The 13,231-nt window shown below is 44.7% G+C and overlaps 1 protein-coding gene across 2 annotated transcripts in view; it reads right to left on the bottom strand.

The window, feature by feature from the left end:
• Positions 1-13,231, bottom strand: part of slc37a1 (solute carrier family 37 member 1) — a 53,371-nt gene that overhangs the window by 25,771 nt on the left and 14,369 nt on the right. For both annotated transcript variants that reach the window (XM_062975149.1, XM_008107469.3), the window contains exons 5-7: positions 11,924-12,002; positions 10,095-10,230; positions 18-94 (exon numbers count right to left, since the gene is read on the bottom strand). In XM_062975149.1, coding sequence (XP_062831219.1) covers positions 18-94; positions 10,095-10,230; positions 11,924-12,002 — 292 coding nt within the window. The remainder of the gene's footprint in view (positions 1-17; positions 95-10,094; positions 10,231-11,923; positions 12,003-13,231) is intronic.

The raw sequence follows: 13,231 nt of genomic DNA, 5'->3' as shown, positions 1-13,231 counted from the left end.
GATTATACAAGATTTACCTTCCTTTCCCAAACCAGTTGCCAACGCAGGTTACCACACTGGGCCAGCCAGTGGTTTGCACTAATCCATTGGCAATCTGAAAAAAATTAAAAATACAACAGTAATTCTGAAGTCATTCAAGAATATTTCACCATTATATTAGATCCAATATTGGGAGAAAAGAAGGATATATTGTACATTAAATTAAAAACAAAAAACAAAAATGATTATGCAATAAGTCAGATTTATAAAAATCAAAATGGTATAACGCTGGCCACTAAAATAATAATAATGATAATAATGATAATAATGATAATAATAATAATAATAATAATAATAATAATAATATATTCTTGTACCCTGCCCCGTCTCCCCGAAGGGATTCGGGGCGGCTCACATGGGGTCTTGCCCAACATCACAATATAAAATCAAAACAAAAACACAAATTTACAACAATAAATCAACAATATCGGTAAAACAATCAAAAGGACAATCTTACAAGATAAAATGTTAAAACAGGTATATCAAACACAAGTCTGGGCTGAAAGGTGAATGAGTCAAATTGGGAGGAGATAGTTACATAATTGACATAGTCAATAAAGTACTATAAATGACAATAGTGACAATAAAAGGGCAGATCAGTGGGTCTATTATTACATAGGCAGGCATCTTAAACCAACAAAAGTCACTCATCAAAGGCTTTCCGGAAAAGCCAGGTTTTCAGATTCTTCCGGAAGGAGAGGAGGGTGGGGGCCAGCCTAATCTCCCTAGGGAGCAGGTTCCAAAGCTGGGGGGCCACGACAGAGAAGGCCCTCTCTCTCGTCCCCACCAACCGCGCCTGCGAGGGTGGTGGGAGCGAGAGGAGGGCCTCCCCCGACGAGCGAAGAGATCGTGCGGGTTCATAGGGGGAAATGCGGTCTCTAAGGTAGGCGGGTCCCAAACCGTTTAGGGCTTTGTAGGTAAGAACCTGCACCTTGAACTGGGCTCAGAAAGTAAGCGGCAGCCAGTGGAGCTCCTTAAACAGAGGCGTTGAACGTGCCCTGTAATTTGCTCCAGTTAGAAACCTGGCTGCCGTGCGTTGAACTAATTGCAGTTTCCGGACCATCTTCAAAGGCAGCCCCACGTAGAGCACATTGCAATAATCCAGTCTAGAGGTAACTAAGGCATGGACCACCATGGTCAGATCAGACTTCTCGAGGTATGGTCGCAGCTGGCGCACAAGTTTTAATTGTGCAAAGGCCCTCCTGGCCACGGCCGACACCTGTGATGACCCATGGGCCTTGTAGTCCTGCTCAGGACATTGTAATTCCTGATGAAGATGAAAACTTGGGTTTTTTACCTTCCCAGTCTGAACTGGATTCCTCTCTGCCAGATCTTTCCCAGGCAGATCTGGGAACCTTGCACCTGCAAGAAAGTTGTCTCCCAGAAGTATGTCAAACAAGCCCAGAGCCTACTTCTCCCGTATTCTTGCGCCGGGAGTTTTGTAAACAACAGAGAAGTTTGGATTCAGCTTCGCGCAGGAGTGCGAGGATTGCAGCTAAGAATGTGGCCAATTAAGACTGCTTCTCGTGAGAATCTTTGGGGAGTCTCACATCTGGTCTCAGAGTTAGCTTTCGGTTCTGATTCCCAGAGAACTGCTTCGGCGGGAAGCTAGACTCTATTTAGGTGTTTTACCCGCGTAGTAACTTCGCGGAGTCAATTCGTCAGCCTACGGAGCGAGTTGTGTCTGGACAGCGCGCTCCGGTTCAAGCCTCGCTCCTGCTCAAGCCTTGCCTTGCTATCCAGCCTTCGCCTTGCTTCCCAGCCTTTGTTTATCTACGAACTTTGCCTTGTTTCCCAGGATCAATCCTTGCCTTGTTCCACGGATTTATCAAGTTATTCCACGGACCTTGTTCTTGTTCTTAGTTACCTTGTTCCACGTTCAAGCCTTGTTTCAAGTATCAAGTTATTTCCTAGCCTCGCTCAAGTTTCATGGACTAAAGGACCTTGTCATCTCCCCTCACTTTGCTTGGCAAAGTGAGTGTTTCGGTTATTGGATTACAACTTTGGACCTTAATATTTCTTATTGGACATTGCTTTTTTGGACTAATTCTGACCTTTCCTGGAAGGTCTAATTCTGGACTATTTTCTACACTTGTTTTTATTAACTTTATATATTCCTACAATAAAGATATTAGATAGATTCTGGCCTCTGTGTATGGTTATTGGTGCTCTGCAGCCTGGGTCGTGACAGTTTGACTCCGCCCCCCTAAGCACCAATTAACCTCGGCCAGAATGTCTACCGGAACCGTACCTGGGCCGAGCGGCCAGCCGATTACCTACACCATCGACAAGGAAGAGGTGGACCGAATCCGTGATAAGCTCAATGCACAGGATGGAGAAATAAGGGGTTTGAAGGAACGCGGAGTTCGTCTTCCGGCCATGGCGTTGCCAACCAAGTTTACTGGAGAAGCTTCTAAGGTTCATGTCTTCCGTCGCCAATGTCAAGCTTATCTGGAGGCCCGTGCTGCCGAGTTTCCCCAAGAAGACATCAAAGTGGCATGGGTTTACAGTCTTCTAGACGGGCCAGCGGCCAGCTGGGCGACGGCACTGTTCGACCAAGCCTCTCCACACCTAAGATCAGCGCAACACTTCTTGGACCACCTCAAGGAGACTTGGGGAATCGAGGACAATTTGGAGGCAGCCGGTCACAAACTCCGTCGCCTTTTCCAAGGAGACAGACCTATGTCTCAGTATATAGCCGAGTTCCGAGTGCTGGCCCACAACACCGGCTGGAACGATGTAGCCCTCAGGGGACAATTCCGGGAGGGTCTCAACATTGAAATGCTGGAAGAAATCTCCAAGGTGGATCCTCCCCAGACCCTCGAGGCACTCATTGATCAATGTTTACGGGCTGAAGTCATGATTGCCAACAGGAAACAGTGGGTTCGAGGCCAGGGCAGTAGAGCCGGGGCAAAACCCCCCGCTCCCGCCAGCGTTCAGCCACGTCCGGTGTGGAGACCCCCACCGCCAACCCCATACCCCAGAGGAGGCGAGGAGGTGCCGATGCAGTTGGGCAATGTGCGTCCCAGACTAGATGCCGCCGAGAAGGCCCGTCGTCAACGCTTAAACCTCTGCTGGTACTGCGGGAACGGGGGCCACTTCGCCAGAGAGTGCCCAGCCAAAGGGAAGCCTGCCGCCCGTCTTGCGGCGGCGTCCTCCACGGAGACGAAGGCGTCTGAGCCGACTGGCACACAGCCGGCGGGGGAAGCCAACGACCGGGTGTAGAGGGGCTCGCCAACCCGGTCAAAAAATCCATCCAAGAGCCGCCAACCGGGGTCCTGTTCCTCCTCGTGGTCACATTATGGTCAGCAAAAAGGGGACCCGTCATGATCCACGCCATGATAGACTCTGGAGCTACCAACAATTTCATCGATAGAGAGTATGCCGACTCTCTGGGATTACAATATCATGATTTCAAGAATGCCCGTGTGGTGCAAGCCATAGACGGCCGCCCCCTCAAGACGGGCCCCGTAAGTCAGTGGTCGGAACCCACCAGGATGTGGATAAGGGAACATATGGAAGAGATTTCCTTCTTTGTTACCGAGGTCCCCCATTTCCCTGTGATTTTGGGAATTCCATGGCTGACTCTCCACGACCCTAACATCTCCTGGTCCAACAGAGAACTGCAGTTTGCTTCACCGTACTGCCAAAACCATTGCCTCGTAGCCAAGGTATGCCATGCCACAGACACCGAGCCCATCATCACCTTGCCAAAGAAGTACTCCGAGTATTGGGATGTATTCAATGAGAAAGAAGCCGAAAAATTACCCCCACATAGACCTTATGACTGTGCCATTGACTTGGTGGAGGGGGCCCCGATCCCGCGAGGGCATCTCTACTCCCTGACTGAACCAGAGCAAGAAGCTCTCAGGGAATTCCTAGAGACAAACCTTCGCAAGGGATTCATCAGACCCTCTCAATCCCCAGCCGCCTCCCCAGTGATGTTTGTGAAGAAGAAGTCAGGGGAACTACGCTTGGTGGTGGACTACAGAGCATTGAACAATATCACCAAGCGGAACAGCTATCCCCTGCCTTTAATCTCGGATTTACTGGATCGGCTTCGAGGAGCCAAGGTTTACACCAAGCTGGATCTTCGGGGGGCTTACAACTTAGTTCGCATCAGGGAAGGGGACGAGTGGAAGACCGCCTTCCAGACCAAATTCGGATTATTTGAGTCCCGAGTTATGAATTTCGGTTTATGCGGAGCCCCCGCAACGTTCCAGCATTTTGTCAATGACATTTTTCAGGACTATCTAGACAGGTTCTTGATAATCTACCTGGACGATTTTTTGGTGTTTTCCAGATCACAATCAGAACATGAGAACCACGTCAAAATGGTGTTACAACGATTGCGGGATCATGGACTTTATGCCAAGCTGGAAAAATGCGCTTTTGATCTACAAGAGGTAGATTTCCTTGGTTACCGCATCTCGCCTCTAGGGCTTTCCATGGATCCAGCCAAAGTTTCAGCAGTATTGGAATGGCGGGCGCCAACTAACAAGAAAGAGGTGCAGCGTTTCTTGGGGTTCGCGAACTACTACCGCAAGTTCATTCCAGATTTTGCCCGCTGGTCCGACCCCATCACTAGCTGCATCCGTGGAAAGCAGCCTTTCCGCTGGACTGATCAAGCAGAGAAAGGGTTCCAGCAACTAAAGAAACTATTCACCTCCCAGCCAATTCTACAGCACCCAAATCCTGGAACCCCTTTTGTGGTGCAAGCGGACGCCTCTGATGTGGCAATTGGGGCTGTACTCTTACAACCGGTGGGAGATCACCTCCACCCCTGTGCCTTTTATTCTCGTCAACTAACCACACCAGAGAGGAATTACACCATTTGGGAAAAAGAACTACTGGCCATAAAGGCAGCCTTTGAAACTTGGAGACATTGGCTAGAAGGGGCCAAATTTCCCATTGAAGTCCACACTGATCATCGTAATCTAGAACATCTAAGAACTGCCCGCAAACTAAATCAGAGGCAGCAACGTTGGGCTTTATTCTTTGAACGTTTCAACTTCCAGATCCATTATGTGACCCCAGCCCAAACCAAGCAAGCAGACGCCCTGTCACGTAAACCGGAATACGCTGCAGGACGCAAGGAGACCTTTGAATCCCAACTGCTACAACCTGAGAACTTTGCCACGCTCACGGTGGGGAACACCAAATCCATTCCCATTGGTTCAACTTCCCCTACTCCAGGACCCATCTGTGCTCAAGAAATCAGGGCTAGTCAGCAAGCAGATGCCTGGGCGCAGGACCAACTTCGCCAAGGTCTGCATTTCCCCTTTTCGCTTAAAGATGGGCTGCTCTGCTATAGAAATCATGTCTATATCCCACCCGGACCGGGCAGGGAAAAAGCGCTTCGTCTGTGTCATGACTGCAAACCAGCAGGACACTTCGGACTATTTAAAACTATGCATTTGATCCTAAGGGATTTTTGGTGGCCCAAGATCCGCAAGGATGTGGAAAAATATGTCAACACCTGCCCAGTATGCCAGCGCTCCAAGATACGAAGGGAGAAGCCCTCAGGGCTTTTACACCCCCTTCCTACCCCATCTCGCCCATGGGAAATAATTTCCGCGGATTTCATCACTGACCTACCACCTTCCTGTGGATTCACCACGATCTTAGTGGTGGTGGACCTATTCACCAAGTTAGCCCATTTCATTCCCTGCGAAGGCCTCCCCACGGCCAAGGAAACTGCGGATCTATTTCTTCAACATGTCTTCAGACTACATGGATTGCCCAAGAGTTTAGTCACAGACCGTGGATCTCAATTCACCTCTCGTTTTTGGAAGGCACTACAAAAACTATTGGGCATAGACTCTCGCTTATCTTCAGCTCATCATCCCCAAACAGATGGGCAAACGGAGCGCACCAATGCCACTTTGGAGCAGTATCTTCGCTGTTATGTAAACTATCAACAGGACAATTGGGCTTCTCTGTTACCACTGTCTGAGTTTGCCTACAACAATGGAGTTCAAGCTTCTACAAAAGAAACGCCGTTCTTTGCAAACTACGGCTTCCATCCACGTTTCTTTCCCCCTGTCATTGAAACTTCAGAGGTTCCCGCAGCAGAGGATTGGCTGCAGGAACTCACAGCGGTGCAACAACTTTTGCTCCAGCAACTGGACCAAGCCAAGGAGGACTATAAACGCCACGCTGACAAACATCGCCAGCCGGGCCCCGAAATCAAGGTAGGAGATCGGGTTTTCCTGTCCACTCGCTTTCTGCCCTCCCACCGCCCTTGCCGGAAGTTAGATGCCCGTTTCATTGGCCCCTATCCAGTGGTGGCGCAATTAAACCCCGTGACTTTCAAACTCCAACTTCCGCGTTCAATGCGCATTCACCCAGTGTTTCACCGTTCCCTGCTCCTTCCGGCGGATGGTGTGCGTCCTGATACAGACCAACCGGCCCCCCCTCCTGTTTTGATGAATGGGGAGGAGGAGTTCGAGGTTGAGGACATTTTGGATTCTCGCTTTCACCGCCGCCGCCTACAATATCTCATTGACTGGGTGGGTTTTGGCCCTGAGGAACGCTCCTGGGAAGACGCCTCCACAGTCCATGCTCCTGATCTAACCCGTCGCTTTCATCAGACCTATCCCACCAAACCGCGACCTCGCGCCTCGGGGAGAGGGCCCCAGTTTGGGAGGGGCCTTGAGGAGGGGGATAGTGTGATGACCCATGGGCCTTGTAGTCCTGCTCAGGACATTGTAATTCCTGATGAAGATGAAAACTTGGGTTTTTTACCTTCCCAGTCTGAACTGGATTCCTCTCTGCCAGATCTTTCCCAGGCAGATCTGGGAACCTTGCACCTGCAAGAAAGTTGTCTCCCAGAAGTATGTCAAACAAGCCCAGAGCCTACTTCTCCCGTATTCTTGCGCCGGGAGTTTTGTAAACAACAGAGAAGTTTGGATTCAGCTTCGCGCAGGAGTGCGAGGATTGCAGCTAAGAATGTGGCCAATTAAGACTGCTTCTCGTGAGAATCTTTGGGGAGTCTCACATCTGGTCTCAGAGTTAGCTTTCGGTTCTGATTCCCAGAGAACTGCTTCGGCGGGAAGCTAGACTCTATTTAGGTGTTTTACCCGCGTAGTAACTTCGCGGAGTCAATTCGTCAGCCTACGGAGCGAGTTGTGTCTGGACAGCGCGCTCCGGTTCAAGCCTCGCTCCTGCTCAAGCCTTGCCTTGCTATCCAGCCTTCGCCTTGCTTCCCAGCCTTTGTTTATCTACGAACTTTGCCTTGTTTCCCAGGATCAATCCTTGCCTTGTTCCACGGATTTATCAAGTTATTCCACGGACCTTGTTCTTGTTCTTAGTTACCTTGTTCCACGTTCAAGCCTTGTTTCAAGTATCAAGTTATTTCCTAGCCTCGCTCAAGTTTCATGGACTAAAGGACCTTGTCATCTCCCCTCACTTTGCTTGGCAAAGTGAGTGTTTCGGTTATTGGATTACAACTTTGGACCTTAATATTTCTTATTGGACATTGCTTTTTTGGACTAATTCTGACCTTTCCTGGAAGGTCTAATTCTGGACTATTTTCTACACTTGTTTTTATTAACTTTATATATTCCTACAATAAAGATATTAGATAGATTCTGGCCTCTGTGTATGGTTATTGGTGCTCTGCAGCCTGGGTCGTGACAACACCTGAGCTTCAAGTGTCAGCCCCGAATCCAGGAGGACCCCCAAACTGCCATGATTTTTAAGTACAGTTTTTATTAATCAAAGGATACATGATGATCATTCAGATTATTTGGGTGCTATTGTTTAGACTTACAATGCCATTGGGAAATGGTGGCTACCCTATCTCTAATCTTGATAGGTCACTCCTATTAAAACCAACAGTATCTGGGAGATCTTCTTGCCTATGTAAATGTATGTTGTTATTTTCTGCTGTTTCTTTATTGAAAATGTGTGACTAGTGAACAGGGACTGAGAACAGATTTCAGCTCTTTGGTTTTTGAAACCTTCTCTTAGTTTTAAAAACATGAGCAGCTAGAAACTAAGTAATTGAAGTGTATATCCGCCAGATCTCATTAGCCTCATCTAAACACAAACCCTTGTGCCATCAGGACTCCTGACCAAAAGGTCAGCTGTTCGAATTCGGGGAGCGGGGTAAGCTCCCATCTTTCAGCTCTAGCTCTCTATGTGGGGACATGAGAGAAGCATCCCACAGGATGGTAAAATCAAAGCATCAGTTCCCTGGGCAACATCCTTGCAGACAGCCAATTCTCTCACACCAGAAGCAACTTGCAGTTTCTCAAGTTGCTCCTGACATGAAAAAAGAAAAACCCAAACCACAAGTTCATCTTTTTAATTAGTTCTAGATATGCATTATCTTATGCTTTTAATTCCACACGGACACAACCAAAGTTTTCCTTAACAGGCATATCTGTATATGCTTACAAGCCTTCAAATCACCTGTCAATTTATGGCAATCTCATGAAATTTCTAGGATTGTCTTACTCAAAGAATCCTCAAAGAAGGGTTGTCATTCCCTTCCATATCAAGGTTTTATTGCATAATATTAAAATAACTCCTGAAAGAACACATCCAGGTCCAGAACCTTAGAACAATAAGGAAGATGTGAGGCTTCAGGTGCTGTTGCAAGAAGAAATACCTGAGGGCAGAAGGCTTAGGTTATTGATTAAAACACATGATTAGTCATGAAACACCACATGCACAAAAACAGCTTTGTTAATTGTTCAAAGAAAGTAATGAATTCCTATCATTAATATACAACCGCCCTGAAAGCAACGGAAAACGTAAAGATATAATTTCAAAATGTGACACTATGAATCTTTCTGTTACTGTTAGAAGGAAACCAACAACCACATCAGGTCTTGCTAGACATGAGAAATCAAATTGACTGGATTAACATTGTCTTTACACTTGAGAAAGAAGCACCTTTGCAGTACAGATTTCAATGAAAGTAAAATTAATCCAGAATCAAATGTTTCCCAGGTTATTATTATAGATCTAGTTTTCAAAGTCAGAAATAAACTCCTGAATCCCAGAACCCTCACCTCAGATAAACTGCTTTAGCAGCCATCAATAATTGCCATAGTGTGCACCAGGTTGTACTGCTATCTAAGACGGACAAGGAAATTGAGAGTTGCTAGGCAACTGCCAAATGATTATGTTGTTCCTGGTTTGCATCAGTGCTGTTTTTCATTCACTCTTAGCCTCAACAAAGTAAATCTGAACATTACTTGAGTTTACATAGGAGAAATAGCAAAGTGTAACCCTATGACCTCATGACCAACTTTATCCAAGGTGTACAGACACTAATACTCCTTTAAAAATCTTGATTTTCAACAATATAGATTTTTAAAATTTTACTCCTATTAAGAGTTGTATATATTTACCTAGTCTGTTGTTCCAACATATTCAACACTAGGGATCATCTATACAGGGTACATCCGCACTGTACAATTACAACACTTTGATATCACTTTTAGTCTGTAACTGTATCATATGGAACACTGGGATTTTTAGTTTGATAAGGTTCTTCAAATTCATAGTGCCCTCTTCTGGATTACAGTATCTTAAAACACAACTTGGAAAATGTTAAAAGGGGGTTAGACACATTCATGTGGAGTAAAGGATACCAACAGTTACCTGTAATGAGATACATATATATCAGGCATGGGCAAACTTCAGCCCTCCAGGTGTTTTGGACTTCAACTCCCACAATTCCTAACAGCCAGTAAACTGGCTGGGATTTCTAGGAGTTGAATTCCAAAACATCTGGAGGGCCAAAGTTTGCCCATGCCTGATATATAATCTCCAGCACCAAGAGTCAGCACATCTCTCAATACCAGGGGAAAATAAGTGTGTGTGTGTAGGGAAGACCCTATTGCACTGAGTCATCCTTGTGGGTTTACCATTGGCATCTGGTTGAGTTTTGGAGAAGTACAACTCTGGGTTACATATTCCTTTGGTCTGACCCAGTATTGCTCCCCTCGGTGCTGAATAAAATGTTATTTCAGTTAATGGCAGTTTTCTACTCGATAATTCTAAAGGACATAAAATAAAATAAAAGCATAGATGCTTACCTGAGCAACAATATAGAACCACAAACTATGTATATTGTAAAAATATCCAAATCCAAACATGGCGGTAAAGAGCCCACTGGCAAACATTCCTCCTGTGAGATAATATCGGATAGGCAACCGCTCCCCTATAATGCCACTTTGCATTTGGACAGAAGAGAGACACTATTGTAAACACGTTAAAATAAAGCTTATCTACAAAACCTTTAAAATGTTAAAGTACATCGTAAGAATTTGTTTGACAGGTTATGATTAAAAACTGTCAAATCTGCGTTTCACTGATAAAGCTGATGCAATGATATGAGATTTCATTTCAAGGACAAGTTGGGGATGTTGCTTTTTAAATAATTTTTTTGTGTGTAACAATATTTTAATGTAATCATACAGACATCCTCTTCCCCTTGAATCATCATCTATCCCTTCACACATACTATCTCTTCATTTCTCATGCGCATGCAGCCTAAACAGACCCATAGAATACAGACCCACCTTCCCTTTCTTCATTTGTTTTCTGCTACAATATTAATAAAGTTCCTCCCGATATAGCAAACATGTCAGGATGTTGTGGTATTTGTTGCTTTCATTATTAGGGTTTTAAAAACTGCAATATCTAAAATCCCTTTCTGTTGTTCTACACTATTTTCTGGCAATTCTAAACTTTGGCTACAACCTTTCATTCCCATCCTTGAGGTTTTTTTAAAAAAAATCTTGATGGTTTTTTTTTAATTCTCTAGATTCAAAGAGAAAAGTTTGCCTTTCAAATCATGGGATTATTTCAGTAAACTATGTCAGTTTTTAAAGCTTTCAGAAGAGCCCTAGTACAGACCCGTAAAAATGTTACAAGCAGCTAGGTGGATGCAGAGGCCTCAACAACCAGGAAACTTCAAGATGCTCTGTTTTGAGAACTCAAATTGTTTAGACCAGGGGTCCTCAAACTTTTTAAGTGGAGGGCTGGTTCATGGTCCCTCAGACTGTTGGGGGGCCAGACTATTATGAAATAGTCCAAAATTAGGATTGTTGTTGTTGTGTGCCTTCAAGTTGTTTCAGACGTAGGTCAACCCTAAGTCTGAAGTTTAGGACCTTGGAGGGCCGCATTTGGCCCACGGGTCTTAGATTGGGGACCCCTGGTTTAGACTGATCTAGAAGAGCCCAAGTAAGGGCTTGTCTACACAGACCTAATAACCCGTACATTCTGTGAGGTCGCTCCTGGCTACTTCTTGTGGTTATTATGAGGTAAAGCAGGCTAACTTGATCTAGTCATGTGTTAAGAAAAGTCAGAGGATGCTCCTGAATTTGCTTGAAACTTTAGTCTAAGGCAACCTTGTGGCTTTGATAGTGTGGACACTGAGACCACATCCAATTTGGACCAGTTCACTGTCCACACGGATCACCACCACCATCCCCTTTTCTTTGTGCTCATGTCATATTGTTTCCAGTCCCAGATGACAGCAGACAGGCCCGTAGCCAGGATTTTGTTTCAGGAGGAGCTGGGATTTTGTTTTGGGGGGGAGGGGGTGAGTTTGAGCAGGAGAGGATCTACCCTAGCAAATCTTTTGTATCATTATCCCAAAACCCTCATGCATATGGGATATATTGAGCATGATGATCAGATCATGATATGAATAAACGTAACAGTTTAAATAATAAATGTAAGGCCTTCTCGCGGACCACCCTGAGAATTTCGGGGAGGGGGGGCTGAAGCCCCTCAAGCCCCCCCCTCCCCGGCTACATGCCTGACAGAAGAGCTCCATGATAGCTCCTGGTCATTACGGCAACCTGTGCGGACAATTTGAAATACAGAATTTTTAAAAAAAGAATAAAAATGAAGTTACCTCAGGTACATTCCAACAGCATAAGCACAGAGGAATGAATAATCCAGGGCTCCCAACAACTGTTTGTAGTTGTTCTTATCTGTGAATACATATTTTACAGTTGAAATGACTAAGCCACAAATATCCATTCAAACTAGTAATTGACTACAGGCAGTCCTCAAGTTACAAACATTTGACCTACATACAACTTCTAGTTACAAATGGGGGGGGGGGGGGGTGAGACAAAAGAAAATGAGACTAAATTTACTTCCAGGAAGGGAAATTCATTCTTGGAAGAGTTATTGTGGGGAAAAGGTATCTCCACTGAAGCTTTATCACCAATCCTTGTTTCCACAACAACCCAAATTTTTCAAAAATCAATTGTTACAGGAACAGAAAGTGAGGTGAAATCTTCTGAACAGGGGCACAGACAGCAAAAAAATAAAAATAAAAATCACAGGAGTATTAGCCCTTCCCTATACTATCCAAAACTAAAAAAAAATGACTGGTGTTACACTTAAAAATATATCTGTTCCAACTTACATATGAATTCAATTTAAGAACAAACCTACAGAACCTATCTTGTTTGTAACCCAATGACTGCCTGTATTGAATATACAATATGTATTTGCTAACCGCCTCCACAAACATGTATATATTCTTGATTTAACTTCACAGAGCGCTTGGCAGCAAAAACAAAAATACTTGCAATTTCATTTTAATTCAGAAGACTTCAGAACAACCAGTGACAATAAGTTATACAGTAGAGTCTCACTTATCCAAGCTAAACGGGCCGGCAGAAGCTTGGATAAGCGAATAACTTGGATAATAAGGAGGGATTAAGGAAAAGCCTATTAAACATCAAATTAGGTTATGATTTTACAAATTAAGCATCAAAACATCATGTTATACAAAACAAATTTGACAGAAAAAGTAGTTCAATACGCAGTAATGTTATGCTGTAATTACTGTATTTACGAATTTAGCACCAAAATATCACGATATATTGAAAACATTTACTACAAAAATGGCTTGGATTATCCAGAGGCTTGGATAAGCGAGGCTTGGATAAGTGAGACTCTACTGTAATATAGTCAATACCTATGGCAATATAGCTGATATCTGCTGTATATTCATGTTTCAAATGAATTGAACAAATGCTGATTTAATCTCTAAAGTATTTCTTAAATGGAAAACCTCCATTAACTCATTCTAAGATCTGCTCCAAGTGCATTTTACTATTATCGATAATTAAACAGGTACAGTAGAGTCTCACTTATCCAAGCCTCGCTTATCCAAGCTTCTGGATTATCCAAGCCATTTTTGTAG

This window comes from Anolis carolinensis, chromosome 3, assembly GCF_035594765.1.
Source record: "Anolis carolinensis isolate JA03-04 chromosome 3, rAnoCar3.1.pri, whole genome shotgun sequence".
Classification (NCBI taxonomy): domain Eukaryota; kingdom Metazoa; phylum Chordata; class Lepidosauria; order Squamata; family Dactyloidae; genus Anolis; species Anolis carolinensis.
This window is presented reverse-complemented; position numbering and strand designations above follow the sequence as displayed.